Source organism: Dermochelys coriacea, chromosome 16, assembly GCF_009764565.3.
Source record: "Dermochelys coriacea isolate rDerCor1 chromosome 16, rDerCor1.pri.v4, whole genome shotgun sequence".
In the NCBI taxonomy this organism is placed as follows: Eukaryota; Metazoa; Chordata; order Testudines; family Dermochelyidae; genus Dermochelys; species Dermochelys coriacea.
In genome coordinates, this window is record NC_050083.1 from 24,175,880 (window position 1) to 24,197,429 (window position 21,550).

The 21,550-nt window shown below is 39.8% G+C and overlaps 1 protein-coding gene across 4 annotated transcripts in view; it reads left to right on the top strand.

The window, feature by feature from the left end:
* Positions 1 to 21,550, top strand: part of GAPVD1 (GTPase activating protein and VPS9 domains 1) — a 64,906-nt gene that overhangs the window by 14,440 nt on the left and 28,916 nt on the right. For 2 of the 4 annotated variants that reach the window (XM_038374325.1, XM_043498682.1), the window contains exons 2-6: positions 8,530 to 8,745; positions 10,691 to 11,534; positions 16,945 to 17,031; positions 18,315 to 18,449; positions 18,581 to 18,770. In XM_038374325.1, coding sequence (XP_038230253.1) covers positions 8,530 to 8,745; positions 10,691 to 11,534; positions 16,945 to 17,031; positions 18,315 to 18,449; positions 18,581 to 18,770 — 1,472 coding nt within the window. Of the gene's footprint in view, positions 1 to 4,829; positions 4,973 to 8,529; positions 8,746 to 10,690; positions 11,535 to 16,944; positions 17,032 to 18,314; positions 18,450 to 18,580; positions 20,221 to 21,550 lie in introns of those variants that run through there. The other 2 variants (XM_043498681.1, XR_006276003.1) reach the window with 2 other exon arrangements.

Consider the following 21,550-nt stretch of genomic DNA (forward strand, 5'->3'; position numbering starts at 1 on the left):
TATTTGGAAATACGTTTAACTAATCTTCTTAAGTAACTAGATGCACACAAACTTTTAACTACTGCAACGGGGCAAACAAAACTCGAAGTGCAATAGTAAGGACATTTCAAATACAACAATTTGGAGTGTTGGAGAGGTGTGCATAAAATTAAAGACAAGTATACATCTTGTTGCTGGTGGTTCTTGGCCGCATGGGTTCTGGGATTGAGTGTTGTGGCTTAAAATTCTCATGGCCATTGCAAGACTCAAAAGAGCTGGACACAAATGTAGTGTCTACAGCAGTGGTTCTCAACCTATTTTCTCTCCTTCAGGTTAGCCAGCCTACTGGAAGTAAATAGAGGCCCAGTCCTTGATGGTCTGGATGCTGCAGGCATTGTGGTTGTGGGAGGAGGAGATGGAAAGAGTCACTTATTCATATCCAGACAAGTCATGGTAGCTTTTTTTTTTTTAAGTATGTATGTGTGGCTTTATCTCTCTGAGCTTCCTCCAAAGAATGGGAAGTGATCTGCATGTATAAAGGGTAGTGTGTACATTTGGCTTTGTCTGTCATATCTACTTTCAAGCTGTTTGGGGTGGGTGGTTGGAGCTATGTTGCAGGTTTGTTTTTGCAGTTTGTGTGCTGGAGATGCTTCTGTGGCATTGGAGATGTAAAGGGGAGAGGTTATGGAAGGTGAGCTGGATAGTAATCTCCTTTGGGCTGTCCTCATTCTCGATGATGTTACACGGAGGCAGGTGACTAGGGGGAGAGAATGATCTTATTCAAAGAGACAAAGGGTAGACTAGTGAGAGATGCTCAGAAGTTATTCACCAGGACACTTCCCCGAGAAGTGCTGCAGGAGTGGAAGGAGCTTGCAGTCTACAAGGGTTGGGGGCATGGACATGAGGCTATTCCCTATAATGTGCAAAACAAAATCAAGGTATTTCTCAGTCTAAAGTTCTGCTATATCTCCCTTGCAGACATGGAGAGAGTGCAGAGAAAAATAGAAGGGATCCTACAATAATTGTCAGCTACAATGCATCTTGCAGGGCATTTGTACCTCAGCGGGGAGTGATATTGTTTGTGCCTTGACTGGGCAGGCAGTGTGCACTTATACCTCATGTAAACTAACCACATTTCTTTTCCTGTAAGCACTGTCTCAATAAACTGAATTTTGCACAAATGAATGCCTTCATTATTCAAATCTGCTGCAGAGGTAGGGGTTGAGAACATTGTAATTCCACCATGCTGGCAGGCACCATTTTGAAGCAACAGAAGGAGGTGGGGAGGGGGGAAGGAGGCAGAGGCTCTTAGCTAACATCTGCCAACAATAATGAATAATAAATTGTAAAGATAGGTACTTGCATGCTGAAGCTCCCATCAGGAGGTCTGACTTCCATCTTGGCTTGAGTTTTTGGTGGGGATTCAGTCTCATCCACCACAAGGCAGAAATCATGGTCCAATGGGACAGGGCAGGATTGAGGCTGGTGTTCCAGCTGTCTGTTGTCAGGTTTCTGAGTTCCAAAAGGATCCCAGCTCTCAGGGGACAGTTCATCTTCTGATGTGTCGAGCTGATGTGTCATCCTTGCTGTGGGGGACAGTGTGGGCAGCAGACTCCAGATAGTGCAGTGATTCTCAACTCTGGTCCACTGCTTGTTCAGGGAAAGTCCCTGGCACACCGGGCCGGGTTGTTTACCTGCCGCATCTGCAGGTTCGGCCGATCGCAGCTCCCACTGGCTGCGGTTCACCGCTCCAGGCCAATGGGGGCTGTGGGAAGGGCGGCCAGCACATTCCTCGGCCCGCGCCGCTTCCTGCAGCCCCCATTGGCCTGGAGCAGTGAACCACGGCCAGTGGGAGCCACAATTGGCCGAACCTGCGGCCGCGGCAGGTAAACAAACCGACCCGGCGCGACAGGGGCTTTCCGTGAGCAAGCGGTGGACCAGACTTGAGAACCGCTGAGAGAGTGCCTTGGTTGGGTTGTACTATAGTTAATACATTTAAAAAAAAAAAAAAAAAAAAGTGGACAGATCACATTCCCCACTGGATTGTGTCCTTTTATCCCTTGTGTCAACATACTTTCTTGTGAGCTGCTAAGTCTTTATCCGGCACTGGTTGGCATCTTGTGGATATCTGCTTTGCAGTGTCCATGAAAAGGTCCGTGGCTGGCCACAAGAGTTTCCTCAACTTATGCTTCACTCCAGATGGTGAGGAAGTCCAAAGTGTCGGCACAGCTGCATGCAGCATGTCGTGGGGCTTTTGGAGGTCTATTGTGGTTGTATCACCAGTATAATGGTACAATAGGATCCAAGGGCAAATGGGCAACATCTTGCTCTGCACCATCTTTTCAAGGGGAGAAGGGTTACCCTGGAAGCTTGGTATCAGGAAAGGGAGGGCACACATGTAAATGGATAGGTCAGTAATGGTTGACCTGCAAAGCATTGTGGGGTAGCCTTTGAAAGCATGCAAAAAGTGGTGCACAGCAATTGTGATCGCATAAAACACCAAACAAAATCCATTTAAAGTAGTCCTAGTCCACTGTGCAAGAGGGATCCGGTGTTCCTGATAAATGCAGAGTTAGTGCTCGGTGCTGGGTTGTGTCATTTGTATGCAAGCATTTTCAAACCAGATTAACTAGATTGGATCCAGTTTAAAACTCCAGTGTTAGGCAAGCCCTCTGAGAAGGCAGTAGCTATTATCTGAAAGACTTTTATTGGCTGATCTTGTTGGCCTGGTTTTTACAGGGAAAAGAAATGTGTTAATTGAGCTAACTTGAGGTGAAAACTAAATGAAGATAAGACGGTTTACATATATATTTTTTTTACACAGATTAGCAGGTCAAGTTAAAAGACTTTACACACAGCAGATGAAGTTAATCTACGAAATGCCTTATCTTCATTAGGATTTTACCTCAAGTTAGCTAGCTCAAGATAATGCCTCTTGATTTTCCCATACAAGGAAGATGAGACGAATGAATTTAAAGCTACTTCCCAGCATTGTTCATGAATTTGGGATGACTGTAAGGAGAAATAAGTTTCCCTTCCTGGTTTGCTGATCAGGTTTTTGGAACTTCTAGGTTAGTGAATGAGGGTGTGGGGAGAAGTGAGGCATGGTCTGAGTCTCAAATATCGTAAACTGAGCTCTGCTACTGACTCATCCTTGTGGTATTGGGCAAAAAACTTTACCTCTCTCTGTTTTTCCAGTCTATAAAATTATAATTCTTTACTATCCAATCTCCTCTCAAGAAATTTTATTTGATGTCTGTGACATTCCTTGAAGATAAAGTCTTAGCACTTATATAAGTATTAAAATCTCTTTTGAATTCAAATTTTAGTTATAGTCTGAAAAGTGACTTTAAAAATGATTGTGTTCTTCTTGCTTGTTCTGTTTATAAGTAATTTTTTTTTTTTTTTAAACTGTCAGCCCTGAAAACTCAGTTTAGGCATTGAAAGTCAAGCTGAGTTCTTTCAGGCACATGCATCATAATAAGTATTAAAGATTCTTAAGGCTATATTCTGCCTAGGTTTTACCTAGAGAACTCCATTGTCTTCAAATGGTACTGTACATCAGGTGTAACTTCGGTCAGAAGTTGATCTTGAAATTGGAATTAGTTGATCTTGAAATTGGAATTTAGTTTAATAAATCTGATATATGAGCCAGAATAAACTTCAGCTTTTTCTCCCATTGCTGTACTGGCTCTGAAGAGCTAACGGGAGTTGAAAAAATGACTCCCAATGTGACTTCATGTTAAGTGATAATATGGACACCACCTGGAAAGAAAAAGAGGGCAATCTAGAGAAATATTATGTAGAAAAAGAAGCCAGTGAATATGGCACTCGGAAACCTGACTGACCAGCACAAGACAAAAATAAATAGTGGAAACTGGTAGAAATCCTATGCACCTGAGGTGCAGGAGGATAAAGAAAGGAGGAGATAAATTTTCCTGTTTTCTGAAGTATCCACCTCACTCCTTCTCTCCACCCCCCCCCCAACCAAATAAATAAGTTGATATGACCAGTTTCATATTGATTAAGTTGCAGTCCTGGCTTTCAAGTTATGGACAAACGACTTTTGTAAGCGCTTTCTTTTCCTGCCTCATAACTAAGCTAGTGGGATTGAAAATATGCTGTCTGTATTTTTTGGAAAGTATGTTTGAAAGCTCTTGCACTTGAAAGCATTCTGGGTCCAAATTCTGCATTCCTGTGTGCCATGCAACTCCAGAGTGAATAATTGGAATTTGGCCTTAAGTCCAAAATATTATTTGTTTCCTATATTTTTGCTGTTTTAAAATCAAATCAAGTTGGCACTGAATTTGTCCAGGTATGTTTCCAGAGAAAATGTGGTTAAATATGTCAGTCTGAACTCCAGCTCGCCTTGTGCTTGAGTTAATTAAAATGCTGTTGTCACTTTGAACTCCAAGTAGGTCCTCTGTTCTATATCAAGGGATCCCAGGAATTTAGAAAAAAGAAAAGGAGTACTTGTGGCACCTTAGAGACTAACAAATTTTTCTTTTCTTTTCTTTTCTTTTTGCGAATACAGACTAACACGGCTGCTACTCTGAAACCAGGAATTTAGAAGTGTCAGAAGATTTTTTTTTTATTGTATGCAAATTCTCAGAGTTGCCTTAATGTTATTTAACTCCTTTGAAATCCTGACTCGCCTTTCTAAAGCTAGTTAGAGGATATTTCTTGCTTTTTTTTTTTCAGTACAATTTTGTGAAGGAAAGATGAGTGCACTGATATTTTAGCTTTTTAGAGATCTATCATAGGCAGTCTTTTCTTCATAAATAACTTTCTGCTTATACTCTCATTTCCTCTACAGTTGAAGGTAATGTTATGACTAGCAAACAAGAGGGACGTGTGAAGAGAGAGCTGGCTTCCTTCTTACCAAAGCTGAATTTGCATTATTGCATCCAACTACTAAATCTAACTGCAGGGATTTTATCATATAAAAAAATCTCATGTTTTAGTCACAAAAATAAAACTCCTTATTCAAAAGATGAGCAAATGAAGTCCTTAGAATAATGAATAGCTTTCCAAATAACATAGCAAAAATGTTTCATAAAAAAACATTTTAAAAGTATTTTGGTCTACTCCAGGTTCCAAATAGCATGTCTTTACATAATTGAAAATGTAGGATAAAGAGATCCATTTGAAAGTTGCAGTCTTTAATATTGAGTAAAGGCATACTATCCCCATTTTTAAATTACACCAACTATTAATTGGTGGTGAAAAGCATTGAATAGTCTTCCTGTATTTCAGTTTCCATTGTGAAAGAGGTTGCCTTTGCAAAGTAAAACTTCTCCCTAATAACAATTTGTAAAATCTAATGAAAATGTTCCTTACTCTTTTCTATATACACACACGCACTGTACAGTCCCCTTTTGAATTAAAAAAAACTTCTTTTTGTGCATGTCCAAGAAAAAAAACAAGCTCAACAAGAGATTGTTTTCACTATTTAAAACAAAGACTTTGTGAAACCCTATGCAAGTATTTGAGATGTAATTTTATTTTAAGGATCTGAAACTCATGAGATGCAGGTTAATTATAAAATGTCATTATAATAGGGGAACTTTGCAAAACTAGGAACTTGTCTCCCCTCAAAACGTACACAGTGCATTTTAACTCCTTCTGGATGAGAGACAATGAATTAATAATTCTACGCCATGGTGCCTGGGTACTGTAGAGATGAGGGCCATAAAAGTACCTAGGCAGCTCCTTAACTCATCCTGATGTGCTTCTTTATATCAAAATTTGTATGTTATAGCTAGCTTGTTTTACATCCATGTGCTTGGATTCCTTGTGAAAACAGAGGAATACAATGACGTATGTCACTATATACATCTTTTTTTCTGGTCACCTGAAAGTTGCTTTAACATAGATATTTATAATCTGTTTCTTGATTTTTATTGTAAGAATAATTTTGTTGCATGAAATCATTTTGTTAGAAACCTTATGCTGCTGGCACAGTTCTGTCACATTAATAGCACTTCTCCATTCATTTAATGAGGCAGTCACCTTTAAAACTTTTTGTAAAGGTACTTTGTATTCTTCTTGGAGTCCTTTTGGTTTAATGTATCAGAGGGGTAGCCGTGTTAGTCTGTATGCACAAAAACAATGAGGAGTCCAGTGGCACCTTAAAGACTAACAGATTTATAAACTTTCGTGGGTAAAAAAACCCACTTCTTCAGATGCAACTGAAGTGGGGTTTTTTACCCATGAAAACTGATGCCCAAATAAATCTTAGTCTTTAAGGTGCCTCCAGACTCCTTGTTGTTCTTTTGGTTTAATATCACTTTCAAGTAGAGCGAGGATCTCAGCATGAACTACAACCTTTGGATTGATTTTTGTTAAGGATACTCTGAGTCTCCTTTTGCAAGCTTAAAAAATGCTTTGTAAATTGAGGTGTTCAGACATTAAATGTTTAAACATTTCTATATAAAAAGATTATATGACAGCTATTTATGGTTTATATTCAGTTGGATTATAGGGTTTTGCTTGTCAAGTCGAACCATAGGTGAGGGAGCTTGGGTAAGTTGTTGTTGGTGACCCATGCTCTTGAACCATCAGGGTTTCTTTAAAAATTCTGTGCCCAGTTAAGGAAGCTAATAAATATTATTTGGAAAGGATCCTGTGATTTAGTGCTGGTATGGCCGAGAAGATCTTTAAAAGAGTACAAAAAGAAGAGTGATATGCCTGCAAATCATAAATCATACTCTAGTTCCCTGAGTGTGGGAGCAAGTAGCATTGTGAGATCCGGCTTCACTGAAGGTGCTAGAGCTGATAGGGAACAGACAAGCATTCCATTTATTATTGTATTTAAGTACCCATCACCATAGTATTTGGGTGCTCTAACATATACAGGGTGGTGGAGCTGGTTATAATTCTTCCTACCAAATTAACACTCAAGAAGGGCTACGTCTGTTGGTGAGGATGTGAGTGGTCAGCTAAGGTAATTTTCTTTGTATGAAATCAGGTGAGGTTAATGGCTGCTCAATTTTCTTCTCTGTAATTGTGCTTACACAAATTATATTCGCAAAAAGAAAAGGAGTACTTGTGGCACCTTAGAGACTAACAAATTTATTAGAGCATAAGCTTTCGTGAGCTACAGCTCACTTCATCGGATGCATTTGGTGGAAAAAACAGAGGGGAGATTTATATACACACACAGAGAACATGTTCTACCCTCTGTTTTTTCCATCTAATGCATCCGATGAAGTGAGCTGTAGCTCACGAAAGCTTATGCTCAAATAAATTTGTTAGTCTCTAAGATGCCACAAGTACTCCTTTTCTTTTTGCGAATACAGACTAACACGGCTGCTACTCTGAAACAAATTATATTGTCTTTGTTAACATGGTTTTCACAAATGATTCCTCAACGTCTTAATTTCAATAAATGGAGGGAAAAAAGGAAATTTCTTTTGAATAACTTGACCGTTTTATAATATATCAACAGCAGTATGCCTTATCTATCTAGTCTTTTAAATTGGGTAGTTAGCATGTTAGCTAACAGGTGCAAAGATCACACCTTTTAAATCCTAAACTAGACAAGTTGCATCTGATTAATATTGCAATATCTGATTATATCATCATATAGTTACATATTTGGCAAACACTTCTTAGTAGCCTTCATTAAATTTCTAATGTAATGAAAGGTTTTAAATACTATGATACTTTTTTGGTTTATTTAGCCATTAAGAAGCAAATAAGGTATTTACAAAGTACAACTTAGCTGCTGTTGTACTGTAAAGGACTGTGCAGATTTCCTTTCCAACTTGAGGTTTCTTCAGTTTGTTTTGTCATTTAGAGAATTTCTGGATCATGGCCTGCAAGTACATTCCTGTGAGTTGGGATGTTCAAGGAGACATTGTTGAACGAGTTCTGCTATTGAGTAGCAATGTATTCTGTAAAAAAGAAAAGGAGTACTTGTGGCACCTTAGAGACTAACAAATTTATTGGAGTATAAGCTTTCGTGAGCTACAGCTCACTTCATCGGATGCATCCAGTGAAGTGAGCTGTAGCTCACGAAAGCTTATGCTCCAATAAATTTGTTAGTCTCTAAGGTGCCACAAGTATTCCTTTTCTTTTTGCGAATACAAACTAACATGGCTACTACTCTGAAACCTGTCATGATACATAGAGTACATAATCGGCAATAACCCAAATTTAAGTGGATCGATTTAACAATACGGTTTAGATATTAGAATCCAAATACTCGGGTACATCACTCATGAAAAGTTGTACAGAGATTTGGTAGTGGAAAGCAAAATATATTGAGTGGAAATTCTCCCTCAGTAATTGAGAATTAGGTTGGTTGTCGATTTAGAAAATATGGTCCATGAGGAAAGTAGGGATCAATGAGGAAAATAGGGATCAAAGATAGGTAGGTACTGTAGTTACAGTAAGTCATAAATTTACAATTATTACTTGATTCTTAAATTTTATCAGGAATTTTTTGATAACTTTTCAGTATCCAAATTCTTTTTGCCTGTTGGAGTTTTAAAAAATAGAAGCTATGTATAATGTGAAATTCTTCATGTATTTTCCCTTTTGCAGTGAGTACTGTGTAGTCCTCTCACCCTCAAAGATGGTGAAGCTGGATATTCACACTCTGGCTCATCACCTCAAGCAGGAACGACTCTATGTAAACTCAGAAAAGCAACTTATTCAGAGATTAAATGCAGATGTATTGAAGACAGCTGAGAAACTGTACCACACAGCCTGGATTTCCAAGCAGCAAAGGATTAACTTGGACAGACTTATCATAACAAGGTGATAAATGCTTTGGGGAAAATTGAACTCCTAAACTCTTGTGAATTAAAAGAATTCCATGATTCTTTTCATACTGTATATTGAGCACAACAAGTGATTCTCATTACAAAATTTTAATGGCTATAAAGCCATTCTAAAAATTATTCTAAAACAGGAAGTCTGAGTTGTCTCAGATTTGCTCTGAAATAGTTTACTCTCTACTCTTTTTTGGGGGGGGGAAGGGGGCTTCTTTTGTGTGTGTGCGTACGTATGTTGCATCTCTTCTGATTTGTAGTTCATAGCAAGAAATTAGGTTTTTATTATTAAACACTTGAATTTGTTGTTGTAATGAAGCTCATACATTGACGAATATTCAAAAAAAAATTTTTTTCTGTGAAACTTACAATAAAGATTGTAGATATTAACTGCTACCTTTTTTTAAAGGAAGAATTCTTTCAGTGTATTTTTTACTCTGTTGTCTAGAGCAGCATTTTTCAAAGTTCGGGAGCAAACCAATACTGGGTCATGGAATGTCAGGCACTGGGTCGCTCTGGTCAGCACCTCTGACCAGGACATTAAAAGTCCAGTCGGTGGTGCTGCCCAGCTAAGGCAGACTAGTGCCTACCTGTTCTGACACTGTGCCACACCCTGGAAGCGGCCAGCAGCGAGTCTGGCTTCTAGGAGGGGGAGCCACAGGGCTCCGTGCGCTGCCCCCACCCCGAGCACCGGCTCCACACTCCTATTGGCCAGTTCCAGGCCAATGCTGGCTGCTTCAGGCTCAGCGTGGTTCGTGGCGCCAGGATAGGTGGGAAGCCTGCCTCTGCACTCCATGCCCCAACCCTGCACCCCAATCCCCTGCCCTGAGGCCCCCCCAAACCTGGAACCCTTTCCTGCACTCCAAATCCCTCATCCCTGGCCCTACCCCAGAGCCTACACCCCCAGCCAAGAGCCTCCTCCCCCATCCCTAATTCCCAGCCCCTTCGGTCGCGGGCATCAACAATTTTCCTCAAGTGGGTCCCCAGAAAAAAAAGTTTGAAAAACACTGGTCTAGAGCTCCTGCTAATGGATTCAGAATGCTGTTTCTTTTAGATTTAATTATTTGTCTATTAAAAATTAGGGCTGTCGATTAATCGCAGTTACCACATGCAATTAATTCAAAACAAATTAACGTGTTATTTTTTTAAATGAACATTAATCTTACACCTCTGGAGATGGGATGCAGCTGGGAGGGAGGCACTGCTTGCCCCAGTGAGCAGGAGGTGGACAGGAAGAAGCAATTTGGGAGAGCTGGTTTAAACACCTTCTGGGGTGTGGGGGCAGGAGAGAAGAGCCTGGCCTTACGGGGTGTGCGAGGGAGGCCACCACCCAGGGCTTGGTGCTGTAGGGAGAAGTGGGGAAGCTTCTACATGCCTCTGGGGCAGGGATACCTATGCTTCACTGCTGCCCCTGGCCAACCTGCTCTGGACCGGGAGCCTGCCTCCTGTCTTCTGCGCAAAGTGGAGGTGAGGGACTGATGTCGGGGTGTCCCCTTGCTCCTGCCTGGGTACCCAGTCATTGCTGAGGTGGGGGATCGGGGTGCCTGTCTGCTGCTGCCTCAGGCGTGAGTGCTGCCAACAGCAGCTGCTGCTGGCTGAAAAAAGCATTCAAGCATCTGAGTGCTCTGCTTAAAGAGACAGCATTCCCCCAACACGCGCGCACACATGCAAATATTTGTAATAAAAAATAATACAAAGTGAGCACTGTACACTTGGTATTCTGTATTGTAATTTAAATCAGTATATTTGAAAATGTAGAAAACATCCAAAAATATTTAAATAAATGGTTTTCTGTTATTAGTTTTAGTCACACTGTTAAACATGATTAATGGGGACTATTTTTTATCTTGTGATTAATCGCAATTAATTTTTTAATTGTTTGATAGCCCTGTTACAAATAATTAAATTATTTAACTGTTTTTTCTCTGAAGTGCTGAAGCTTCTCCTGCTGAATGCTGCCAGCATGCCAAAGTCTTGGAGGACACACAGTTTGTTGATGGGTACAAGCAGTTGGGATTTCAAGAGACTGCTTATGGAGAATTCCTCAACAGATTGAGAGAGAACCCTAGGCTTATTGCTTCCTCTCTGGTTGCTGGAGAGAAACTCAACCAGGACAACACACACAGTGTCATTCACACGGTCTTTACTTCCATCTATGGCAATTGCATCATGCAGGAAGATGAGAGCTACCTCCTTCAAGTTTTGCGTTACTTGATAGAATTTGAACTGAAGGAAAGCGACAATCCCAGACGGCTTTTGAGGAGAGGTACCTGTGCATTCAGCATTTTATTCAAACTTTTTTCTGAGGGACTCTTTTCTGCAAAACTCTTCCTTACTGCAACATTGCATGAGCCAATCATGCAGCTGCTGGTGGAAGATGAAGACCACCTAGAAACAGATGCAAACAAATTGATCGAGAGGTTCTCTCCCGCACAACAGGAAAAACTCTTTGGGGAGAAAGGCACAGAAAGATTCAAACAAAAAGTCCAAGAAATGGTGGATTCCAATGAGGCTAAGTTAGTGGCTTTGGTGAACAAATTCATTGGTTATCTCAAGCAGAACACATACTGCTTTCCGCATAGCTTGCGATGGATTTTATCACAAATGTACAAAACACTCTCCTGCGTAGACCGGCTGGAGGTTGGGGAGGTGCGAGCAATGTGCACGGACCTCCTGCTTGCATGTTTCATTTGTCCTGCAGTTGTCAACCCAGAACAGTACGGAATAATTTCCGATGCCCCAATAAATGAGGTGGCAAGATTTAATCTGATGCAGGTATGACTTTTTTTTTTTTTTGGTTACTCTAAACAAATGAGACCAGATAAGAATGGCCGTACTGGGTCAGACCAATGGTCCATCTAGCCCAGTTTTTTGTCCTCCAACAGTGTCCAATGACAGAAGCTTCAGAGGGAAGGAACAGGGCAATTCTGAATTATGCATCCTGCCATCCAGTCCCAGCTTCTAGCAGTTGGAGGTTTAGGGACACCAGGAGCATATTGTTGTGTCCCTGACCATCTTGGCTAATAGCCATTGATGGATCTATCCTCCAGGAATTTATCTGATTCTTTCTTTTTTAAGCTGCCCAGCAGACTATCAATTGCTGGGCAGTTCAGTTGTCCCTCCCCCCACTGCCTTGTGCTGCTCCTGCCCTCTGCCTGGAGCTTCTCCTGCTTGCTGTGCGGGGGGAGGAGCTAATGTCAAGGTGTCCCCCTCCCCCTGCTTCTGCCCCCCATCTCCACAGAGCAGGGAGGACATGACAGGGCACAGGATGGAGGGAGCTTGCTGGCAGCAGCTGCTGTCTCAACTTGCTGATCTACTTAAAAAGGCAATGTACTTAGAGTGGGGTCAGCATACTTAAAGGGGCAATGTGCACAGTGTGTCTCTCTCTGTCTCACGCGTGCACACGCACATGGTGCATCTCTCTGTCTCTGCTATGCTGTTTCTCCCCCCTCCTTTTATGCTGCCTTGTACAGTGTGAGGCTACAGTAACAACAATGTGTTGACTCTTATGGGCTCAGCAGAGTGCTAGTTCATCATTTAGCAGTAAGGCATTCACTGGGAAATGTCCCACCCTTTTCTACCCTCTGACTCCTCCACCACCTCAACCAAGCAAAATTTCCCTCCAACCTAACCCCCCCATTTACATTAATTCTTAATAGGGAAATTGGATTTGCTTAACATTGTTTTGCTTAAAGTAGCATTTTTCAGGAACATAGCTACAACATTAAGCGGGGAGTTACTGTACTTTTACCTTCAGCGCATCCCATGGCAATGAGTTCCATACATTGACTGTGTGTTGTGTGAAGAAGTTTTGTTTGTTTAAACCTGCTGCCTGTTAATTTCCTTTCATAATTTTATTGACCTCTATCATAGTCCCCGTTGGTTTTCTTTTCTAAACGGAACAATCTCTCCTTGTATATGGAAGATGTTGGATACCCCAGTCATTTTGGTTGCCCTGCTCAGTACTTTTCACAATTCTAGTATCTTTTTTGAGATGGGGCAACTAGAACTGCACCTGGTATTCAAGGTTTGGGCATACCATGGATTTTCTGTTTTCTATTTCCTAACATTGTTAGTTGTGTGGGTGTGTTTTTGTTTTTTTTTGGTTTTTTTACTGGCACTGTGTGCTGAGTGGATGTTTTCAGAGAACTATCCATGATGACTCCAAGATCTCTTTCTTGAGTGGTAACAGCCAATTTAGACCCCATCATTTTAATGTATAGTTGGGATTATTTTTTCCTTTGTGCATTACTTTTCACTTAGCAACATAGAGTTTCATCTGCTGTTTTGTTGCCCAGGCACCCAGTTTTGTGAGATCCCTTTTGTAACGCTTCACAATCGGCTTTGGACTTAACTATCTTGAGTAATTGTATATCATCTGCAAATTTTGCAACCCCACAATTCAACCCCTTTTCCACAGCATAAGTCCCAGTACAGATCCCTGGGGGACCCCACTATTTACTTCGCACTATTGTGAAAACTGACTGTTTTTTCATATCCTTTGTTTCTTATCTTTTAATGACTTACTGATCCATGAGAGAACCATTCCCTCTTATCCCATAACTGCTTAGTCTGCTTCAGAGCTTTTGGTGAGGGATATTATCAAAGGCTTTCTCAAAATCCAAGTATGCTTATCAACTGGATCACCCTTGTGCACATGCTTGTTGACCCCCCTCAAGGAATTCTAATAGATAGGTGAGGCATGGTTTCCCTTTACAAAAGCATATTGTGTTCATCCATGTGTCTGATAATTCTGTTCTTTACTATAGTTTCAAGCAGTTTGCCTGGTACTGAAGTTAGGCTTATTGGCTTGTAATTGCCAGGATTGCCTCTGGAGCTTTTTTAAAAATTGATGTTACGTTAGCTACCCTCCAGTCATCTGGTACAGGGGCTGATTTTAAGTAATGGGTTATGTACAAAAGTTAATAGTTCTGCAATTTTATATTGGACTGCCTTCAGAACACTGATAAAATTAATAGTAATAAGTCACCAGGACCAGATGGTATTCATCTGTTTGTTCCAGCCTCCTCTATTGACACCTGAATCTGGGACAGTTCTCAGATTTGATACCTGAAAAGAATGGCTTGTGTGAGGGTCTCCCTCATATCCTCTGCAGTGAAGACAATGCAAATAATTCATTAGCTTTGCTGCAACAGCCTTGTCTTCCTGGAGTGCTCTTTTAGCACTTCAATTATACAGTGCCCTACTGACAGTTTTGTCAGGCTTCCCGCTTCTGATGTACTTAACTTTTTTTGTTGTCAGTTTTTGTCTCTTGAGTTAGTTGCTCTTCATATTCTTTCGTGGCCTGCTTTATAATTGACTTGCCAGAGTCTATGCTGCTTTCTGTTTTCTTCACTAGGATTTGACTTCCAATTTTTAAAGGATACCTTTTTTGCCTCTTATTTCTTCTTTTACTTCGCCGTTCAGCTATGGTGGCATATTTTTTTTGTTTTTAAAATTTGGGGTATGCATTTTGTTTGATTATAATTAATCCTATTATAATAGTCTCCCTGTAGTTTGCCGGCATTTCACCCTTGTGACTGTTCCTTTTAATTTCTGTTTAACTAACTTCCTCATTATTGTACAGTTCCCCTTTTTGAAGTTAAATGCGACTGTGGTGGGTTTCTTTGCCATTTTTCCCTCTACACGGATGTTAAATTTAATTACATTATGGTGTCTATTATTGAGCAGTTCAGCTATATTTAACTGCTGGCCAGATTCTATTCTCCAGTTATGACTAGATTAAGACTTGCCTCTCCCCTTGTAGGTGCCAGGACAAGCTATTCTAAGAAGCAGTCATTTATGGTATCTAGAAATTTTTCTCTCCATCCCTTCCTGGGGTGATATGTACTACATCAATATGAGAATAATTGAAATCCCCTATTATTATCGTGTCTTCTACCTTTATAGCCCCTTTGTAGCCTTTCCCTGAGCATTTCACAATCACCATCACCATCCTGATCTGGTGGTTGGGTAGTATATTCCTACAACTATACTCTTATTGTTCAATCATAGAATTTCTATCCAGAGAGATTCTGTGGGGCAGTGTTATTAATTTAAGATTTTTACTTTGACTCTGTACTTTCTTTCACATACAGTGCCTCATCGGTATGACCTACTGTCATTCCTGTATATATTGAATCTGGATATTACCATGTCCCATCAGTTCTCTTCCTTCCACTAAGTTTTTGCAATGCCTATTCTGTCAATATCCTCATTTAATGCATCCGATGAAGTGAGCTGTAGCTCACTAAAGCTTATGCTCAAATAAATTTGTTAGTCTCTAAGGTGCCACAAGTACTCCTTTTCTTTTTTGCGAATACAGACTAACACGGCTGCTACTCTGAAACCATTTAATACCTGGCACTCTAGTTCACCCATCTTAGTATTTAGCTGTCTAGCAGTTGTATATAATCATTTGTACATTTTGTGTTTAAATGGGGCTCTTCTACATTTGACTGTTCCTTACTAGCTCCTGTCTGTACTTTACCAAATTCTTTCCTATCGTCTTTTCCTCCCCATCCACAAGGTTTGCTACCCTGTCAAAGAAAGCTATTAGGTTGGTTTGACATGGTTTGGTCTTGACAAATTCATGCTGATTGTTACTTATGACCTTCTAGGTGCCTGCAAATTGATTGCTTGATTATTTGCTTAATTTGTTTCCGGGTACTAAAGTCAAGCTCACGAGTCCGTAATTCCCCGGTTGTCTTTTTTCCCCTTTTTTAGATTGGCACTATATTTGCCTTTTTCCAATCCTCTGGAATCTCTCCCATCTTCCATGACTTTTCGAAGATAATCGCTAATGGCTCAGATATCGCCTCAGTCAGCTCTTTGAGTATTCGAAGTTGTATTTCATTAGGCCCTGGTGACTTGAAGACAGCTAACTTGTCTAAGTCATATTTAACTTGTTCTTTCCCTATTTTAGCCTATGATCCTACCTATTCTTCACTGACATTCACTAAGTTAGATGTCCAATTGCTATTAAACTTTTTGGTGAAAACTGAAACAAAGTCATTTAGCACTTCTGCTAAATGTCTGTCTCTTTTGTCCTCTGGATGGATGTACACCATGTTGCTTATTGGGAAACTACTCGCTGTATTAATGCTTTAGAATATGCCTTCAGGTGACAGAATTTGTCTTTGTACAAATGTTTTGGGAACTTAATATTCATTAGTGGTATTAAACAGCACCCATTTGACTAAAAAACTACTGCATGTTCCATGTACCTGGGGCAAAACAAGATATACATTGATGCCAAGTGTAACTGGTATACTGACTGACTGAAATTCATTTCAGTAAGTTTCATAGAGCAGAAAGAGTGCGCATAGCAGAAGGGGACCTTAGTCCTGAATGGGTTCTTTAGATGCTGCTGTAAAACAAGGGATCACTTATACACCTGCTGTATTGTTTTTTGTATATTCTTATAGGACTCACAATTTTATAAACCTCTTGGTGACAGGTGAAAAAGTTAAGGAGGGTTATTTTTCAGGAAAAAGATGTTAAGCCGTGTACAAACTGAGTCAGAGGTTTTGTGTTTTTTCCATGTGTGTCTAGAAAAATTTACATGGCCTTTAAAAATTTTCAGGTCTAAGACTTCTAGGTTCAACCCTCATCCCTTCCATATTTGCTGTGAAGAATCAGAGCCTAATAATCCAGCATAGTCTTAAAAACATACGGAAAATAACTGCTCCACATGCAATATTCAAACAAATGGCTAGGATTTCTTTTACAAATAATGAAATAATTTCAAATAAGGTACGATTATATACATTGTTCATTGAAAAAGATGGAATTAAAACAAAGCAGCCTTTGAGTTGGGAGAGGAAAAAAGTACAGTTTTCGTAATAGGAGAAAATACTCTTCCTGCTTAGATAACTCAAATAGCTTTTAGTGAAACTTTCATAGAATCATAGGACTGGAAGGGACCTCAAGAGGTCATCTAGTCTAGTCCCCTGCACTCATGATAGGACTGAGTATATTTCCACATAGAACATTTTACTTAGAGCCCAAGAACAAGTCTGAGAAATTTTAGCCCCAAAAGTAATGTTGGGAAAGTTTATATGTAAATTAAAATAGTCGTTTAAAATGGAAGCGCTTTCTCATTTGATTCCTGTATTACGATGTATCTCGTTGTTCTGTAATGGTTTCTGAAATATTTGTCCGAAGTGTTCTTTTTCCATTTTAGGTCGGGAGACTTTTGCAGCAGTTGGCAATGACGGGCTCTGAAGAGGGAGATCCACACATGAAGAGCAACCTTGGCAAATTCGACAAAGTAAGAGTCACAAAACAGTACTTATGTACGTATTTGACACTTTGCCTTTCTGTAGCCCCTTTCGTTTGAGAATCTCAAAGCACTTCACAAACAAATAAGCTTCACAACCCTCTTATGAGGTAAGTGAGCAGTACATATAATTTATGGATAGGTAAATGGAGGTACAGGTTAAGTGACATCTGCATGGTTGCATATAGTCGGGGTCAGAGCTGGGAATAGAACTTGGAGTCGTGCTTTCTGACTACTAGACACACAGTACTTAGAATCATAGAATATCAGGGTTGGAAGGGACCTCAGGAGATCATCTAGTCCAACCCCCTGCTCAAAGCAGGACCAATCCCCAATTTTTGCCCCAAATGGCCCCCTCAGGGATTGAACTCACAACCCTGGGTTTAGCAAGCTAATGCTCAAACCACTGAGCTATCCCTCCCCTGCTTAAATGAAAACATTAACAAAATGTCAATATATGGCACTTTCTAAAACAGATACTATGTGATTTTTTTGTTTTATAATTTTCTCTGCTGAATCTAGTGTAAACGACTTTCATTTAAGGGGACACCATGTAGTCAATTAAAAAAAAAAAAATTGCACACCTGCCCATGGATCTTCCTGTCAGTTTTTTGCCTCATTTCCTGTCTCTCCCCTCATCCCCCCTCCTTTTTTTTTTTTAAAGTAAATTGTTTACTCTCCAGACATTACTTTATGAAGGATGCACACACAATAGGGAAACTGACTCTATGGAGGAAACAATGAAACTAACTATACACGATTGCTTTCTGCATTTGACAGCATAACTAACAAAAACTTTTTTGCTCATTTCTTTCAATCTCTCTTGCTACTTGTAATGAAACTAGGTAAACATTCAGTCAGGTGTAACTTTTAAATTGACAGTTTCCTTATTTGCCTATCCCTGTGCCCTATAGTTTTGTTTCACTTGTAAGCTATGCTCAGCTGTTTCCTGAGGAAGGAACACTTTAAGTACAAGTTCATTACTGTGAGTTAGTTTAAGTCAAGTGCCTTTGCATAACAACATTTTTAAAACTGTACTTAAATAATGAGGACTTCAGAATCTATTTAAATAACACCTTCAAACGCAGATATGGAGTGAAGGGATCTCTAAATTTTTTGCATAATTTTGTACTTACTTTTCTTTGGCTAAAATATGTTTGATTTGCTATATATATAAGAAGCAGCAAAACTGACATACCTCTTGTACCTTTATGTTCTTCTGTAGCTCTAAAATGTGAAAACATTCACTAAAAACCTACGTCTTCTCCTTGCAGAGCTGTGTTGCTGCATTCCTGGATGTTGTTATTAGTGGGCGCGCTGTGGAAACCCCTCCGATGTCCTCAGTTAACCTTCTAGAAGGATTGAGTAGGACTGTGGTTTATATGACATACAGCCAACTTACTAATCTGGTAATATCCTGGTTCTTGAATAGGAATAATATTTTCCTGCACACACTTGCAAGAGAGACAGAAGTGGGTGTAGTAGATTAATATGTAGCTTCATGCTCCTTTTCTTAATTATACAAACTCTAATTTTGTAGGTTGGTTTTATGCGAAATGTAATGTCAAGTGACCAACTGAAGGAAGATCGGATGGCTCTGGAAAACTTGTTGGCAAACTTACCCCAGAACAAACCCGGGAAAAGTAGCAGCCTTGAAATGACTCCTTATAATACTCCACAACTCTCCCCTGCAACAACCCCAGCCAACAAAAAAAATCGACTGCCTATAGGTGAGGAAGATTGAGAGAAATTCTTACAGCAAAGGCTTTTTGTTCATAGGCTGTCCTGCACCCTGTATATGCTTCTTCAGCATTTCTTCAGTACTCTTGCAGGATATGCTTAAGTTTTCTTCACACCACTTCCACTGTGTGTGTGTTTGTGTGTAGCATAGCTGTCATTGAATCAGACTTTATGGAATGAAAATATCTGTTGGATCGTCTTTCTGGTGTAACCAATCTAGCTGGACTGTACTTTTACCATATTTTTTTTCTAGTGCCTTGTCTAGTCAAGTTTGAAATTTCCCAAACGATGTTTCCACCACTTTCCTTGGAAGAATATTCAATAATCTAATAGTTCCAATTCATATTGTAATTTTTCCTTTAATCCTACTTACACCTCTTACAGTCAACTGAATTTTAGTGTATTCATATAGTAAATGAAGTTGTAGGGTTCCCAGTTTACATGTAATGTAGATTTAATATAGTCTAATCAGCATATGGTAGTGAAATGGTGCAGGCCACTGGATAGGAGAGAAGGAAAGGAAAGAGTCAGAGATTGAGTGGTGGTGAGGATAGTGCAGTTGTCAACATTGATACAGAGGGGGTTTGGATATGAGGAGAGAGTAGAAGGAAAGAAGGATGTTCAGGTTTTGCAGTATTTAGAGAAGTGGCAGGATGTTTGTAATAAAGCGCTGTAGAGACAGGAAAAGATGGGAATCTGATCAGTTGGGGAGAGGTTAGGCATGGGGAGGTAGATTTAAATCATCACCGTGGAGGTGATGAGTGGAGAAGATTACTCAAGCGATGAGAGTGGAGTGGGGAAGAAAGCCAGGGTACAGACATTTGGCAACATCAGCATGGAAAATGGGAGGAAGGGGGATCCATTGAAGATAATGCTTAAAAAAAAAATGCTAAGCAGTGTAAGAGGGGAGATTGCCTTGTAATTATGCTGTCTTAAATCTGGCTATTGATGTAATGTAGCACATTCTCTTCTGAAGTATAGAATTTCAGGATCTTGTACCTTTTCAGCTCAAAAATATCCCATATCAAAATGTGACACTTTTTCCTCTAGATCCTAAAGTATTGTACTCTGTTCTAGTGTTTACTTATATGATTGGAATATTGGTATTCAGTAGAAAAAGAGCTTGGTATTTATCTGTAGCATAGGGCAAAAATATTATACTTAAAATAGTAAACTAAAGGTAGTAATTGCTAAAACCTCATTTTGGTTCCCTGAGTTATCCTTACCTCTCTGTGCACAACTGCTATTCTAAGTTTACATTAATGAAGTAACAACTTGTTTGTATTTATTTTACAGTTTAAAATATTTTTGTTGTTCAAAGGCTTGATTTTGTTTCTGTTTAATGCTGTCGAAAACCAGGACAACAGTTGGCAGCCATTACTGCCTGGGATACTTCTACCACCAATCTCACAGCTCACATTAATCTAGTAACCCCATTTGGTGGGTAATGGACTCTTTCCCTTCTTCCTCTATGCAAAACTTTTATTTACTTCATAAAACCATGCTTCTCATGCTTGTTTTTAATTTGCTTTGTGCCAGGCTTCTTCTTTTATTCCATTACAAAGGCCAATTCCTACTTAAATAGCTAGAAAAATGTAGTAACCTAAAAAGCCTCCTCTCCCTTTGATGCATGATAATTGAAGGTAAAAATTTCACTCTCAATTTGCGCATTTGGCCTCAGCTCCCATGTTTCAACCGAGGAAATTGATGCCATGCTAGATAAGAAAAGGAACTTCAGGTCTTTGACTCCTTCTCTAAGGTGTCCAGAATGGGGAGAGGAAGAGAAGATTATATTAAAAGGAGTTACAGAGAACCACAAAATAATCAGGATGGGGTTATGATGTTGCTTTGCCATGTGTTTGTCAGTTCCTGATGATATAACATTGGGTCTTCAAGTTTGTGATTTTTGTGTGCCTTCCTGCAGTTCTTGCTGGGTGGCTCTCCAGTGCAAGGTGTGGCATACCACTGTTCTGAATGACTTATTTCTCTTACCAGCACCTGCTCTGAATAGGGAAGAACCACCCAAGGCCAGGCTTAGAGTGGCATTTTCCATTTTATTTATACCATCACAAAAATTATAAATTAGCGTGCCCAAGAGGTAAAAAGAATGAGGGCTTACCAGCTTTTGCTTATAAGTGTTTGTTTGACACGTTCCATCTAGTATACACTTGAATCCCCTTTTATATCAGTTTTTGCTGAAAAGGACTTGCTCAATAAAGTACAAAACTGTCTTAAATGTCTTAATAAAAGGTTTACTCTACAAAACATTGAAAGCCTTCAATAATGCTGCTTTAGAACCTAGTCGCACAAAGGGCTGTGTGCCTCTAGTTTCTGTTGACTTTATTGGAAAGTGCTCAGCAAGTCATGGGATGAAGGGCCTTCATTCTTTTGTAGTGCTGTACATTTGGCTAGAAAGTTTTATATGTTGGTTTCTTTTTAAGTAAGAGTTCAGGTAGCTGCTTTAAACAGCACTGTCTGAATTGCTGCCACTGTGCCTTCCCTTACAATGAGAGGTGTGTGTCTCCTATGAATTCTCTGCCTGTTCTTGCAGGCGTTCAGGGATTGGTACCAGCTAACATATTTTGAGTAACTATCACTGATGTCTGGGTAAAAAGAAAGGAGTATTTGTGGCACCTTAGAGACTAACAAATTTGAGCATAAGCTTTCGTGAGCTACAGCTCACTTCATCGGATGCATTCCAATGTCTGGGTGCAGTCCAGAGAGTTTGCTGGTGAATGCTGAAGGGATACTTTTTATTTATTTGTATGGT